Source organism: Etheostoma cragini, chromosome 14, assembly GCF_013103735.1.
Source record: "Etheostoma cragini isolate CJK2018 chromosome 14, CSU_Ecrag_1.0, whole genome shotgun sequence".
NCBI classification, from domain to species: domain Eukaryota; kingdom Metazoa; phylum Chordata; class Actinopteri; order Perciformes; family Percidae; genus Etheostoma; species Etheostoma cragini.
The window spans coordinates 19,959,683-19,975,930 of NC_048420.1; the positions used below are offsets into that span (position 1 = coordinate 19,959,683).

Sequence of the window (16,248 nt, forward strand, 5' to 3'; positions counted from 1 at the left end):
CTCTTCTCCTCAGTGATGTATTTGGAGTAGAGCAGTTCCCACAGAGACACTGATGTGCCATGGTATTTCCCGCCTGCTCTGGTTGTCAATGAAGATTTCAAAATGAGTTTTGTTGCCTCATCTACAAAGAAATAAAACTCACCTTTCTTTGCAATCACCAGTAAGCTAAGGCCTGTGATGGGATCTGTGACACACCTCTCAACCAGCTGAAGATAAGTGAGGTTCTCTTGGGTGTTGGGGTCAAAGAAGCCCTTGGTGTCATCATCAGCATCAGACAGAATCTTGTTCATTTCTTCATCAAAGTAACCTCTTTGGTATGCTACCTGAACAGGCACTCTGTGACTGTACACTGGGTCAATTATGCCTCCTGTGGCAATTTGCGCTTCTAGGAGACGAATTCCATGATCTTTCACAATAAGATCTTTGTTCAAGGCTTGGAACAATGAAATTGTGTTTCCAGTGTAGGGATCTTTGTATCCTGTAACAGCCCTTTCTGCTGAGAGCAGTTTATTTTTCCACTCACTGCCAACCACTCTTTGAGCCACAGCTTCCTCTACAGAAAGTTTCTTGTTGTTTACTGGGTCAATAACAAAGCCAGTGGCAGCTTGGGCTTCCAGCAGAACCAGAGAAGTACCTGGAGTCAGCAGGCCTCTGCTTTTGGCTTCATATATACTCAGGGTCTCTTTGGTGGACTGCAGGTACACTCCTGCAATGCTGTTAGTTCCCTTTAAGTACTTACTTACTGAGTCCATTTCACTTACTTCTGTCACTGTGACTTTTCCAGCAGTAAGATTTTTGTAGAGGTCCTCATTGATGATATTTGATTCAAGCAACTCAGTAGCAGTGACATCCTTTCTGATTCCATGGAAGTTTTGAACTTCAGTTGTCTCTGTAACTGTAGTGGTGATGGTAGTTGTGCTGCTATCCACTTTGGTTTCTGGTGGTTGGCTCATGACAAGTGATGACGATGAGATTGTTGTGATCTGCTGCTGAATGATTGTCAGGATAATTTCCAAGAAGCGTTCAATTGTGATTGCTCCAGAATTGTACTGTTGCACTAGCTCTCTCCTCTTCTCCTCAGTGATGTATTTGGAGTAGAGCAGTTCCCACAGAGACACTGATGTGCCATGGTATTTCCCGCCTGCTTTGGTTGTCAATGTAGATTTCAAAATGAGTTTTGTTGCCTCATCTACATAGAAATAAAACTCTCCTTTCTTTGCAATCACCAGTAAGTTAAGCCCTGTGATGGGATCTGTGACACACCTCTCAACCAGCTGAAGATAAGTGAGGTTCTCTTGGGTGTTGGGGTCAAAGAAGCCCTTGGTGTCATCATCAGCGTCAGACAGAATCTCATGCATTTCTTCATCAAAGTAACCTCTTTGGTATGCTATTTGCACAGGCACTCTGTGACTGTGCACTGGGTCAATTATGCCTCCTGTGGCAATTTGTGCTTCAAGGAGACGAATTCCATGATCTTTCACAATAAGATCTTTTTTCAAGGCCTGGAACAAAGAAATTGTGTTTCCGGTGTAGGGATCTTTGTATCCTGTAACAGCCCTTTCTGCTGAGAGCAGTTTATTTTTCCACTCACTGCCAACCACTCCTTGAGCCACAGCTTCCTCTACAGAAAGTTTCTTGTTGTTCACTGGATCAATGACAAAACCAGTGGCAGCTTGGGCCTCCAGCAGAACCAGAGAAGTACCAGGGGTCAGCAGGTTTTTGCTTTTGGCTTCGTAGATGCTCATAACTTTCTTTGTAGATTCAACTCTGACACCAGCTATACAGTTTGTAGCTCCAAGGTACTTCTGAATCGATTCCATTTTGTCAACATTCTCTTCAGATACCTTTCCTTGTACTATCTGTGTGAAAAGTTCCTTTGAGATAATCTTTGACTCATATAACTCACTGGCTGAGACCTGCTTTCTTAGTCCCTTGAACTTTCTTTCTTTGGATGATACCTCAGTAATGATAACAGTGAGAATTTCAATGATCTCCTCTATTGTCATGGTTTTTGTTTTGTATTGTTGTATGAGCTGTTCCCTTTTTTGTTTTGATATGTATTCAGAGACCAGCACTTCCCACAATGTCACCTGTTTGTTTTTAAATTTTCCAGCATCAATTGCGATCTCTTTATTTTTGAAAGCAAGCTCTATTTGCTCATCTGTGTGAAATACATGGGATTCCTCTTGATATAGGGATAGAAGAAGTAGCCCAGTTTCTGGATCCTTCTCACATCGCTTTAGCAGCTGAAGGTAAGAGAGGTTTTCTTTGGTGTTTGGATCAAAAAATCCCTTTGCATCATCGGTCGGGATTGACAGAATTTTGCTTATTTCTTCATCTAGATATCCCTTTTTAATAGCAACATGAACAGGTAGCCTGTGGCTTTGATTTGGGTCAATGATTCCACCAGTTGCTATCTGTGCCTCGAGAAGACGAATGCCATCACTTCTTGCAATCAGCTGTTCATTCATTGCTTCAAACAGTGATATGGTGGAATCTGTGTATGGGTCTTTGTAGCCAGTGACGGCTCGTTCTGCTGAGAGAAGTTGCTCATGCACATCTGGTCCAATCACTTTCTCTCTTGCTGCCTCATCAACAACATAGAACTTGTTTTTTAAAGGATCAATCACCCATCCTGTTGCAGCCTGCGCTTCAAGCAGTACAAGTGCAGTGCCAGGTGTCAACAGATCTTCCTTCTTTGCTTCATATATGCTCATCACTTTCTGGGATGGATGAACCTTAATTCCAGCAATGCTTCCAGTTCCCTTCAGGTATCCTTTCACAGGTTCACGTTTGATCACTTCTTCAAGAGGAAGAGTTCCTTCTTTCACCCGTTTGAATGTTTCTACGTCAATTATTTCAGAATCCAGTAGTTGTTGAGCAGAGACAGGTTTTCTCAGGCCCATTATCGTTTTGTGTGTTTCACTCTCCAGTTTTTCAATGGTGGAAATCACTAATGTGATTATGGTTTGTGTGTTTATCTTCTTTGTTCTGTATTTGTCAAAGAACTCAAGCCGCTGATCCTCTGTAAAATACCCAGAGTGGATCAAGTCCCATAGAGAAACAGATTTTCCTGAGTACCGTCCTACCGATATGCTCACAGCTGTCTTTTCAAACTCTTGCTTTATGTCAGTGTTAGTGCACATGGTTGCCTTTGTTTCAGTAGTTTTTGGTTTGTCATTCATTGACAGTAGAAGCAGTCCTGTTTCCTCATCTTTTACACAGCTACTCAACATCTCCATGTATGTCAGATTGTGTTGTGTCTTTGGATCAAAAAAGCCCTTTGTGTCATCAGTTGGGTCTGATAGGATCTGGTAAAATTCAGCATTAAAATATCCTTTTCTGTATGCAACCTTAAGGGGTAAGTGGAGACACTTCAAAGGATCAATGATTCCACCTGTAGCAAGCTGGGCCTCAAGTAAACGGATGCCATGCTGCTTGATAATTAGATCCTTTTGCAAAGCTTGGAAAAGTGAGATCTTTTGACCAGTGTATGGATCTATGTAACCAGTGACAGCCCTCTCTGCAGACAAAAGCTTTTCATGCATCTCTGGACCAATTACCTTTTCTATGAGAGCTTGCTCCACTGTCAGTTTTTGGTTTTTCACAGGATCAACAATGAAACCTGTGGCTGCTTGTGCTTCAAGGAGGCAAAGAGCGGTGCCTGGTGTTAGAATGCCAACTCTCTGTGCCTCGTAGATGCTCAGCTTCTGGTTGGAGGGTTGAAGTATCACCCCTGCCACACAACTTTTCCCTTGTAGGTAGTTTCTCACATCGTCCATTTTCATCACATCAGTGCTTGTCATCTTTCCTTCAATCAAACTGTTGTATGTTTTTTCATCCACGATTTCAAGCTCCAAAAGATCCACAACAGAGACCCCTCCTCTGAGACTTTTAACGTTCAGTCGTGTTTGCCGTTTTATCTCCTTACTCTCAATGATCTCTAAAATGGTGACAATGAGTTGCTCAACTGTGATTTTCCTTGACTTGAAGAGCTTGAAAAACTCCTGTCTTTTGGCCTCAGTCAGATACTCTGAATTGATAAGATCCCACAGTGTTGTGTGCTTGCCATTAAACCTGCCATACTTCACAGTAACTGTTGTTGTTTTGAACGTTTCCCTTATGTTGTCATCTATGGAAATTTTGTTACATTTGCTTTTGAGTGGCAAGAGGCACAGCCCTGTACTGGGATCTCTGACACATCTAGCCATGAGTTGCAAGTATGTCAGGTTCTCAAGGGTGTTGGGATCAAAGAATCCTTTGGTGTCATCACTTGGATCAATCAGGATCTGATTCATTTCTTCATCAAAGTATCCCTTCTTATAAGCCACATGGACAGGAATGCGATGGCTGTTCACTGGGTCAATAATCCCACCGGTCGCAATTTGTGCTTCCAGGAGCCGAATTCCATGCTCTTTTACGATGAGATCTTTTTGCATGGCTTGGAACAAAGAGATTATTTTACCATCATATGGATTCTTGTACCCAGTGACCGCTTTCTCTGCTGAGCGCAATTTGTGACAGACATCAGGCCCCACTATCTTTGCTTTGACAGCATCATCAACTGAAAACTTCCTGTTTCCAATAGGGTCAATTATGAATCCTGTTGCTGCCTGTGCTTCCAGTAGAACCAGAGCAGTTCCTGGCATCAGCTTTCCTTTTTGTTTGGCCTCATAGATTGTCATGATTTGAGAATCAGGAAGCAGAATGCCTGCGATGCTATCTTTACCCTGCAGGTACATATTAACATTTTCATCTTTTATCACATCCTTCACTGACACTTTTCCCTTTTTTAGATCCTCCAGAACCTCCTTACTTATGATATCTGCTTCCTCAAGCTGTTTGGCTGTGACATTGTCTCTGATGCCTTCAAAGATGACATCCATTGTTTTCACAGACTTTTCTATGATTTCCAGAACCATTGTGATAATGGTCTTGATATTGAGCTTCTTCTCTCTGTACTTTTGAATGATGTCTTTCCTCTGGTGTGCATCAAAGTATTCTGACATCAGGAGTTCCCACAGAGATACTGTCTTCCCCATGTACTTTCCACATACCACGTTTACCTTCTCCTCTTTGAAGGCCATTTTAGTTTGATGGTCAATAAAGTTGAAATTCAGCTTGTTTGACTTATCAAGGAGAGGAAGGAGGCACAGTCCAGTGATGGGATCAATGACACACCTTTCCATCAGCTGAAGGTAAGTTAGATTTTCTTCTGTGTTTGGGTCAAAGAAACCTTTTGTGTCATCTCCTGTTTGCTGTAGTATGGCATTAATTTCTTCATTGAAATAACCTCTCTTGAAGGCCACTTCCGTTGGTAGTCTATGACTGTTGATTGGGTCTATTATTCCACCTGTAGCGATTTGCGCCTCAAGTAGGCGTATTGCATGTTCCTTAATAATGAGTTCTTTTTTCATTGCTTGAAACAGAGATATAGTTTCACCTGAGTATGGGTCTTTGTATCCTGTAACTGCTCGCTCAGCAGATTGCAGCTTTGCATGAAATTCTGGGCCAAAAACTTTGTTTTTGATGGCCTCATCCACAGTGAACTTTTTGTTTTCTACAGGATCAATCATGAATCCAGTCGCAGCTTGTGCCTCTAGTAGAACGAGTGCTGTTCCAGGCATCAGTATGCCTTTCTTCATGGCTTGATAAATGCTCATTCTCTGATTAGACGAGAGTATAGCAATGCCTGCGATACTGCCTTTGCCATTCAGGTACTCTTTTACTGTTTCCATCAACATCACATCCTGTGTAGTGGTCTTTCCCTTCTGTAGGTCATCAAAGGTTTCTTTGTCAATGATCTTTGATGCAAGGAGTTCAGTGGAGGAAATACCTCTTCGCAGACCTTTGAAGGTTATACAAACAGGAAGGAGCAACGAGCCTGTATCAGGCTCCACCGTGCATTTCTTTAGCAGGTTGTGGTAGTTAAGATGTTCTTGCAAGCTTGGATTGTAGAACACTTTCAGCTCTGACATCTGGTCATTGAGCAAACCTTCTTCATAGTAGCCCTTTTGAATTGCAGATTCAACTGAAATATTTGACTTCTGAACAGGATCAAACAAGCATTGTGTGGCGATTTGTGCTTCCAGCAGCCTCAATCCATAATCCCTTGAAACTAAATCTTTTTGCATAGCTTGATATACCGATAACATTTGGTTTGTGTAGGGATCTAAATAGCCCCTGACAGCTTTCTCTGCTGTGAGGAGCTTCTCTTTCATTTCCGGGCCGACTATTCCTTCCTTAACGGCATCTGCAACAGAAAGTTTTCGATTGTTTATTGGGTCTACGATGCTTCCTGTGGCTGCTTGTGCTTCAAGCAGGGCTAATGCTGTTCCTGGCTTAAGCAGGCGTTTCTTCATGGCTTGATATATGGTCATCTTCTCTCCTGTTTTTTCCAGGAAGATGCCAGCCACTGGTCCGTGGACTTCTGTGTGGCAATTTTGCTTGGAATCCATCTTGTCCTATGGAGCTGTATAACACAAAAAGAGTTGCTTACATTTGTATGAATAATGCATGCAATCTATAAGTACCACTCAATTTTTCGTGTCCTCCACAAATGTTATAGACACAGAGATTATTATCAAGACACTGGGTTGAAATAATTCATATAATGTTCATTTTTGTTAAAATTGTTTTAGAGATGTGTTGATTTAATTGTATGGTCATTTTGAAAGCTATGGTTAATGTTGCTGCTTAATTATGTTGTGTTACACTGAGAGATGCTTATAATTTCTAAGGGTAGGCTACATTCAAAACACCTCTTTAGCACAATACTATTTAGTAGCTCTAACCTCAGAATCCAAAATGACCAAACCAGTTTCAACAAAAAAAGAAAACCTTTATGAAGGTAGGGTACCTTGCATATAAATCTAAATGTATTATTCAGCAATCTCCGAATGTACATGTATGTGTTGTAAAATGAATTTCATCTAAATCTTTTAGAAATTCTAGTATGTAAGCAGCTGTTCCTAAATATCACAGAAATCAAAGTGTGAATTTGTTATACTTTTGCATTATTCTGGAGGTTTTTTTGCACATCTTTAAATTCATTCAGACTGTTCTCACCGCTAACTTCAAATGTTTGACACTTTTTATTTTTATTTTTTTTTGTAAACCCTGATGCACTATGCTACATAAGTTAGGATAAAATGCAAAAATTGCTTGATTACAAGCTTCTATTGTCAATTATTTGAAGTCAAAATGTTTTTAATGTAGTGTTGACTCAATGAAGTATATGCCTAAATTGCTTAAATACCTTGTAAACCCTTAATAAATGAAGGGAATTGCTGCACTCTACAACTTAAAAGCATTTCATATTTACAACTACACAAACTTACAATTGCAACTTGTATTTTTCAAGATCATGTATACAAACACATTTTCAAGGAATGCAAAAATCTTTCAACAAATCTTTCTACCTCATAAGGGAATATGTAATATACTGCAGCAAAATACTTAGGATATGTATACATTTGATTTCAGCATATAAAGTTTAATGATTAAGATTAAAGTTAAATGATTAACTAATGCCGTTAAATCACCAGCCTGTGCAAGAAAATACAAAGGTAAAGCATTTCTTTATCCCATTCAATTTTACTGAGGGGAAAAAAAAAGAATATATAAAATACAGTATGTTAATAACAGAAGGTAATAATTTTTGTTTTCCTTAAAGTCAAAGAAGGGAACTTGATTGGCCCCTAAAATATAAGTTTAACAGTACACGGTCTGTCTTCCAACCTTTTAGATTCCTTATCAGTCTCTGGGCAGCCTCAGATCTTCCGATCCTACGGGCCGTTCCAACAGGTACTCTGGCTTTTGTGGTCAGAAGATCAGGGCTTTGAAACTCCGTCCCTACAGAGATGAGGCATGCAAAACATGTTTTGTTTATCAGTCCTCTTCCTCATAAGCAGGTTTATATTATTATTGTATAATCTTTTTCAGCGATTAGTCTAAATGTTTTTTTTCACCTGTGTATTAAGCTATTTTATTTACTTGTTTTAAAGGGATCCCATCAAATTCAATATACACACAAACTCACACACCAGATATCAGATTAGTTATCAATAAGAACATAGCACGATTAAAATAAGGGGGATATTGATAAAATACTGACGTTGTTTATGGTACACTTAATCCATAAAAGTAACTTACCCAACCAACAAAAAAGAAATTAAATGTTTCTGTGATTTGTGATTCTTATATAAAGTTTTACAGGACATACTTTTTTTGTAGATATAAAATGTAAAGCATGTAAACACATGAATACAAATATTAATTTACTTAAAAGAAATTAAAATAACTAACTACATTCAAATCAAGGTATTTATTACATCTTTATTACACCTCATTGCAAGTATTTATGTAATATATGTAGTCCAACTTTCTTCATATGTAATTCCTGCATTAATACTTGGTGCACTGGACATAAATAAAAAAACATTGTAATGGTTAACTTTTTCTTCTCATTTGTTTATGTATTTGCAGGGATAGAAATGAACACTGCCAGTTCATAAACAGGTTTCACAAGAGCCATATATTTGCTTTGGCATGACGAGACTTAGATCTTCGGAACTGGAACAGCCAGAAATGCCCATTGCTGTTACAGCAGGTAAGGAAATACTAAAAGCACAAACACTGTGCAACTCTTAACCCTTTTAAACCTCATCATACAATTCTTAAAATGCACTCTCCTTTAACCTTTGTTTTTGGTATCCAACAACTCCAATGGGAAATATCTGGTTGTTTAGAAATGCTCCACTATGTTGACCAGCTAGCCTCTAACTGTGTCTGTCTGCTGTTTGTTGCTTGGGCGGGACGTGCACGTGTTTTTTGTGTGCCCGTAACACATGCATATTGTAGCTGATACAACATTAATGAGAGTAGCAAAGTAAACCAGAACAATGAGCTGTAAGATACTTAAATGCTGCAGAGTTGGGGATAATTTTTTGTAGGTTAGTCACTATGACCACTTCCTTTCACACACAAGTAGTCATGTTTTCCTTTGTTAATATAATTATTGGTGCATTGATTATAGTCACTTAAGTGAAAATGGGGTGGGGAATAAATTACAAATATCTCAGTCATACTACTTGCTGCTGCTGTGGCAGGATATGCATTGGTTTTTTAAGGATGTTTTTTTTAATTTTAATCTAAAGTCAAAGTCTTAAATAAGAAGATTAATGACTAACATTTCAATTTCACACAATTCTATAAAGTGTCTTTGGGTTTTGTGGGTTTTATTACCTTCAAGTTTGGACATTCCACCACTGTTATTTTTTTACCTCATACAAATAAGTGGTAAGGAGAAGATTGTTGTCTATAAACCAATTGTTTTTTCCATGCCTTCTGTTGAAAGATAAATGGCTGTGTATTTATGATACATGACATCCTTGCCTCCAGTTAAAAAATAATATTTCCCTCTCAGAAAACGGGGTGCTGTGGGGAACTTTGTCATAGCGTTCAAAAACCTGCTCACTGCTTTAATGCACATCTGAAATGTTAAATCTAGACAAAGGTCTATTCTTTACTTTACTATGTTACTTACTGTGGAAGCTCTTTTATAAAATCCCGTCATTTTGCTTTTCTGCACAAGATGGAAATCACTCAGATGCAATTTAAGCCTTTACGCACAATAGCTTGTGATCAGTTAAAAATGGGGCCCTCCTATCATTTCTAATCTCAGTGGACTAAAGGTGTGTACGGTTTTTCATTGCATGCAATGAAACACCTGTGTAGTCACTATTCTGCAGTCACGACATCATAGGTATGGCATTACTAACTGAAGCCTTTGCATTGATACAACAGCAGTTATGCAGTGCTGCAATATCTCTGCCTGCAACTACTGAATGTGCTTTTATATTGCCGCCCACTTAGTAAATGTTTGAATGTTTTTTAAGGTGCTGAACATTTACTTCACATTTATTGCACTGAGTTACTTTGCTTATCATATCATGAAGGCAAATGCATTACCTGCATGAAGCTCAACATACTGTAGCTTCACTGTTTACTGTTTACTGTTCAAAGTCTGCTTTTAGTACTTCTAGTTAAATTCACTAGCCTGCCCCAGAGGAGATATAATTCAATTCCAAGCCCTATTTTCCTAGGTGCAACTTGCAGAAGTGCTTTGACTCGTACCATAACTCAATAGGAAAAAATACAATACATAAAAAAATTGAAGATAGTGTCAGTTAAGTACAACAAAACCTATTTTTAAGTACCATAAGTAAACATTTCATCTTAAATTAATCTCTGATATTATGTTTTATTATTTTGGAATAAATGGGGCCTTTGCTTTCAGTTGTTAAACTTCTTTTTGTCTAAAGAAGTACGGTGGCGATAGGAGCAAACGCCCTGCAACTTAAGAAAGCGCATGCAAATGGACAAAATGCAAGCTAACAAACAACTTAATTAATTTGACAACACATGCGCAGCATTCAGCAAACTTGCTGCAAATACAACATGACCAAATACACAAACACACTGCAAATGTAGAAACGATGCAAAACAAAAAGCAACACAAACCCTGAAAAAAGAAGCAATGCAAAAAGAAAAGCAGATGCAACAACAAAAAACATTGCATCCAGATTACCCAACGAGAGAGAGAAATACGTTCAATCTTAGAACTGTGTGAAACGGTGTGCAACTGTAAATATAAACCCTCATGGTGTCCTCTGGTCAAATTTGACCCATTTTCATTTTTTTCATCACAAAAAATGGGCCTTCAAAATAAGCTAAAAATGTCAACATTAGAAATATCAAATGACATGGAAAAAAAATCAAAAAAAGCATCCACAACATTGAAAAAGTGACAGAAATGTCAGAAAAAGCGATAATAGTGGTGACAAAAAAACACGGGTGTTGATGGGAAGACAACACAAGGGTTAAGTCTGTGTTTGAAACATGTTTTCTCTCGTTTGGTGGGCGTGTCTTGGCTCAGGTCACAGGTGATAAACAGTAAGCTGAGACGTGTCTGTAAACTGTGGTAATAAAACAATTAAAACCGCACCAGCGTTTAACGTTGACATAACACAAAATATTAAGAACGCCTCTAAATATTATTCAATCCAGTACAACACACTAATACTAAAACATATTTAACATCTCTATGACAGTGTCAACAAAATAGGCATCCCAAAAGTAGACCTTATGGCAGTGCAGCTGTATTGGATTACTTTAGACTGCACAGGTACAGAAGAAGAGTTAAACCTCATTATCTATTTGGAATTTATTACTAATGAAATTCTAATTAGGGCTGCAGCTAACAATTCATCTGCTGATTATGTTCTGGATTAATCATCTGGTCTGATCAATCATTTTGTCCAACCAACAGTTGAAAAGCCAATATGCATTTAATTTACTAATTTTAAAGAAGGAAAAGCAGCACATTCTCAAAATTAAGAGGCTGGATCTTGGTGTTCGGCAAAAATTACTCAAATAATTAATCTTTTATCTAAAAAAAGTTGTCAATTAATTTTCTTGTAGATCAATTAATTGTTACGGCTTTCATTCTAAAGACACCACCGTTACTTTAATAGGTCATGACCCAGTTAAATAATGCCTTCACTCATTCTCTGGTTGCCTTTAAGTTTGACGAGATATCTTATGACATAGATGACTTTTTTTTAAATACATTACACATAAGTGTTTTAATAAGTAAAAGGGTGAATATGTTTGTTTTGATTTCAAAGTAAAACTGATTCGCTCACATTCGTTTACTGCAAACTATAAAACCTTTTTTAAGGAAATGAAATTTTACGCCTCGTTTGAATGAGTTTCAAGGTTTCTAATTGTAGTTTCAACTTAGCCAAGAATCTATCTGAATGACAAGACTGTATTTTTACTTTAACTCAGCAGACCTGCCAACTTTTGTGCCTTGAAGCAAAATAAGTTGTAGATCTATTTTTAGGATTTACACTAAGGTGCAAATTTCCTGTTTGATCCCACCTTTAGATTCCATACAGTATGCATGGCCCGTTGCATTAATGCATTCTTTACAAACATCTCAGCAATCCAAGAAACAGGAAGGATAAGGCAATTGTGGATCATTTGTGGTAGCAGTTTCTGTAGCTGTTTGTAGGAATGCAGGATCATCATTCTTAGTGTATGTCTGTGTGTGTGTGTGTGTGTGTGTGTGTGTGTGTGTGTGTGTGTGTGTGTGTGTGTCAACAGCCCAGAGGGTGATTAGGAAACAATGTTCAGACTTGTCAAATGTCTTAACAGTGACATATAGGCCTACTTTGTGTAAAACTTGGTGTTAACAAATGTGGTCAAAGGTAATCAGTGAGGAATGTTTGCTTTTCCTTTTTATCAGAAGGGTGTTGGCAGAGAGGACAAGATACACACAGTTGTTCACTGTGGGATATTTTGACACTATCTCAGTCCCACTCTGAAGAAACTATGTGCTGCAGATTAAATGGGGTTTTACTTTGGATTAAACAACCCTTTCATTGAAAGTTCGTAAGAAGACTGACCATTTTCTTTAGGACCTAAAACCAAAAGACATTATTACATTTTCAATTACCAATCTAAAAAGAAATCTGCTCTTACCTGGTTGTAGAATGTCCCACTCTGGTTAGCAGTTGTTCTCAGCTGGTGTGAGAGAGTTTAGGATTTTGAAGTCCCAATATCTCTGATGTAGTCATGTGCGCTCACTGGCCAGATATACAGCAGGTCCAGCTGTTAAATCCCTCCCCTCCTGAGGAACACCCTCCTCTACTCAGACTGTGAGGGAGTAACAGACGGAGATCTCTTTGCCCTAAGCTCAGGAATTCCTGCTCACTTCCTCAGAGCATTTCCATTGTGCTCTTAAACAAAAACATACAAGCAGATTGATCATTTCATTCTGTACTAAAGGTGTGTAAATGCATTAAACTGACATTCATTTAACCAAACCTCAAATATAAAACATACTGTAAGTCGTAAAGATTATTCTGGTCAAACACAGGTGTCTTTAACCCTCTTTGTCTTTTATTAACGTACAGTAAAATCTTTTTTATTATAGATCCTGAAAGTGAACAGTGATGCATATGCAGACCTTTCATTCCTAACCAGTCAGGTTGAAACAAGCAGAGCTGCGTGCCCTGTGATTCCAGATAACTTGGTCTGGGTGTGAGTTCCCCCAGGTTTGGCAGGTTTTCAGCTGTGAATAAGAGATTTAACAGGTTAGGGGGAGGGGTCGGCAATTTGTAATCTCATAAAAAACTAATACCGTCACGAGACAGACAACCTGTACAGAAAACATGTTAGTATTTGCTTAAACCACCTGCAGATACATTAGTCACGTTGTGATGACAACACTGAATTGTTTCATCATTCAGTATCTAATGTACAATTGGAAACCTTTTGCCCAGGTGACAGAATAATTCCACTCAAAGAATCAAACACACAAAACATTTCAAATTAATATATATTTGTAAAATAGCTCATTTGCGGATTGATTGCAAGTATTAAATTGAATAAACTAAAATAAATGTCAATATAAATCTTAGTGCAAAAACACGCTTTACATAACAATATGTCAATTTAAGCCAATTTGACATATGATTAAACCGATACTAAAATTTCATATAAAATGACAATCACTTAATTAAATTACTCCCTTTGAGTAATTAATCTAGATTACACAGCATAATTCCCACGTCAATACATTTTTGGCTTCCTCATCTGTGTGTCAGTCTTTTGCATAAAACCTGCCGTCTCACATTAATCACCCAGTATCGCCCAGTGCCGGGCGTGATGGCCACAAGCCTCTGGGGAAGGGAGGATTTGTGATTTAAAAAAAAAAATAAAAAAAAAAAGTGAGGGGAGGGGATTGTACATGAAGGAATTTGAGTGGCTTGGAACCAGATTAACATATTAAGATTTCTTTTGTAGACCAAAAGGTGAAATGTGTGGATCCAAATATTTGCTTTGGTAGCTAACATTTAACTATTTTCATATGCTTATAGAGAATAATGATCTGGATGGTTAAAATGATGACCTCATGCATTTTGTCAACCAAAATAGTAAGCAAGATTCAAAAATTACACAGCATGTTTTACTTTGTTGCCACTTCACACACCCCCAGTACCTACTGCACGTTGGCAGTGTTGGAATTATTTTGACCACATCTACTCTTGCCAACTTATAGTTTTATCTTAGACTTGGGGGAAAGCATTCATTCAAACTGAAATGTTGCAGCAAAGCCCACCTTACTGGGAATTATAGCATGAATAGATCTTTTGGCTAGGCCGGCGCCATTGTCAGGTCAAAATCTTAATTCCCTCAATACTTTGTCTTTTGTGCTAATTAGTAGGGTTGGGAAAAATAAGTGATTCTTATATGCATCGCAATTCTCTCTACAACGAATCGATGCTCGATTCTGATAAGTTAATAAACGATTATTAAAAACAATTTTTTTTTAACATCTCCAGACATTTACAAATCAGACAACAGAATGACTGAAAGAGAAAGGGAAAATGGACAACAACTTAGAGTTTAGGCGAGAAAAATGTTTTGTTTTGCTTTCAGTATGATGTGTATGCAGCCTTCCAGTGTTAATCCAACAGTTTTAAAAGTCAGCCAAATACAGTGTTTTTAACCAACTCCTGGAGCTTTCACTTCTGAGACCAGATCTAAAGAAGGAGGGGCCACATATTTGTCACTGTGGGTTTTGTTGAGATCTGCCCGTTTTCGGGGGTAGTTTCACATTGTGAAATCAATCTGTGTTTTCAGAGGAAAGATGTGTCGATGGGTTTTTGAGGTTATATGTACGTCCTAATAACTGTCGTTATTCTACTATAACAAAGTAAAATCGGTTTTGCATTCTATCACCCCTTTAAGGCTTAAAGCATGGAATCACTATAAAATGAAAACATAAGTAGACAAATCATTTCATTAAAACTCGTGTGTGACATATACTGTATATGTCAAAATGCAATAAACTCCGATGTATATGTAGTTTTTTTTAAATCACCCATGGAAATGTATAGAAAAGAAATTGTTGCATTGAGATGCATTGATACTAGATTTAGAATTGAATCGTTGGCCTCTGAATCGAATCGTGAGGTGCTCAGAGATTCCCACCCCTACTAATTAGGGAATGTTGGCATTCTAACACTCTGAGCTAAAATGGTTACCATGCTAAGCTCTTTGCTTGCTTAGTTAGCATCAGCATGTTAACGTAGTCATTCTGTGCATGTTAACATGCTGGCGTTAGCATTAGGCTCTAAGCCCCACTGTGCCTAACATCCGCTTCTCAGAGCCCCTAGCACTTCAGACCCAGCTCTGTCTTGTTCCTTTGTTTAGTTGGATTTGATTATAAATTAACTAAAACTATAAGGAATATATCTGAAGTGAGGCCATTAGAGAAATACTCTTGAGTGCTAGTCACATGCATTGTAGAGCATTGCAGGTCATGGGTAAAAGAACAAGCAGGTTCTTTAGTGCAACACTTGTCTTGTTAATTAAAACAATTGCATTCGCAATTTTATTCAAGTGAAATCCAGAAGAGACAATGATTTATATTGTCTGTTATTTTGGGTGGAGACCAAAAAAGAGCAGCGTGGATATTAGACTTGAACACAAACGGTACTAAACTGAATTCTATAACATTGCTTTGTATCTGCTGGCAGCATAAATAAACAACTGATAACAATTTTGTATTCATTATGTTTAAGTATTTATTATTTAGAATTTTCTGTTTTAGGATAATATATTACAGAATTAAAATTGAAGCATTAAGCAGTTTTTTTATTAACTAAGATGAACTATATAATATATTAATTTATATTGCAGCTCTTAACTAACCAGAATAGACCTGTGCCACTGCAGTGGCCCATGCCAGCGAACAATTTATGGCCCAATATCCTTAATGCACATAGACATGGAGCAACATGAGCAGTTATTGGAGGTTGATTGGTGGACTGAATGTAAGACCAATAAAAATTAAAATTAAAAAGTGCTAATTTTGGCTCTGTAGCTTTTTTTGTCTCAACTAGGTTCAGTTTGTGCCTGTAATATATTAACATTACATATATATTTTATCCAGATGGTTAAAGGACCTTTTTTGTTCTTTAGCTGCAAGATTTTAAATGTTATTAAACTAGTCACTATCTTTGTCCACTTTTTGGTGCTGGGTAATGTACAGTGGGTTTGAGAGGAGTATATTCAGTCTAGAAAACCAAAACCAAAGCTAAAAGAGGCTAAAAAACTCTATAGAGCTAATGGTAACTGAAAGGTTGGGTGTCGCTTCTCTGTGGATTCTTC

General features: G+C 37.9%; 1 protein-coding gene across 1 annotated transcript; it reads right to left on the reverse strand.

Moving 5' to 3' along the window:
• Positions 1-2: 2 nt before the first annotated feature.
• eppk1 (epiplakin 1) lies at positions 3-12,654 on the reverse strand (the record flags this gene model as incomplete). The annotated part of the gene is made up of 3 exons (XM_034892785.1): positions 12,550-12,654; positions 7,741-7,854; positions 3-6,472 (listed from the first exon to the last, which is right to left on the reverse strand). A coding segment is annotated over exon 3 (6,456 nt), but the record flags the coding sequence as incomplete, so codon positions are not given.
• Positions 12,655-16,248: the final 3,594 nt, after the last annotated feature.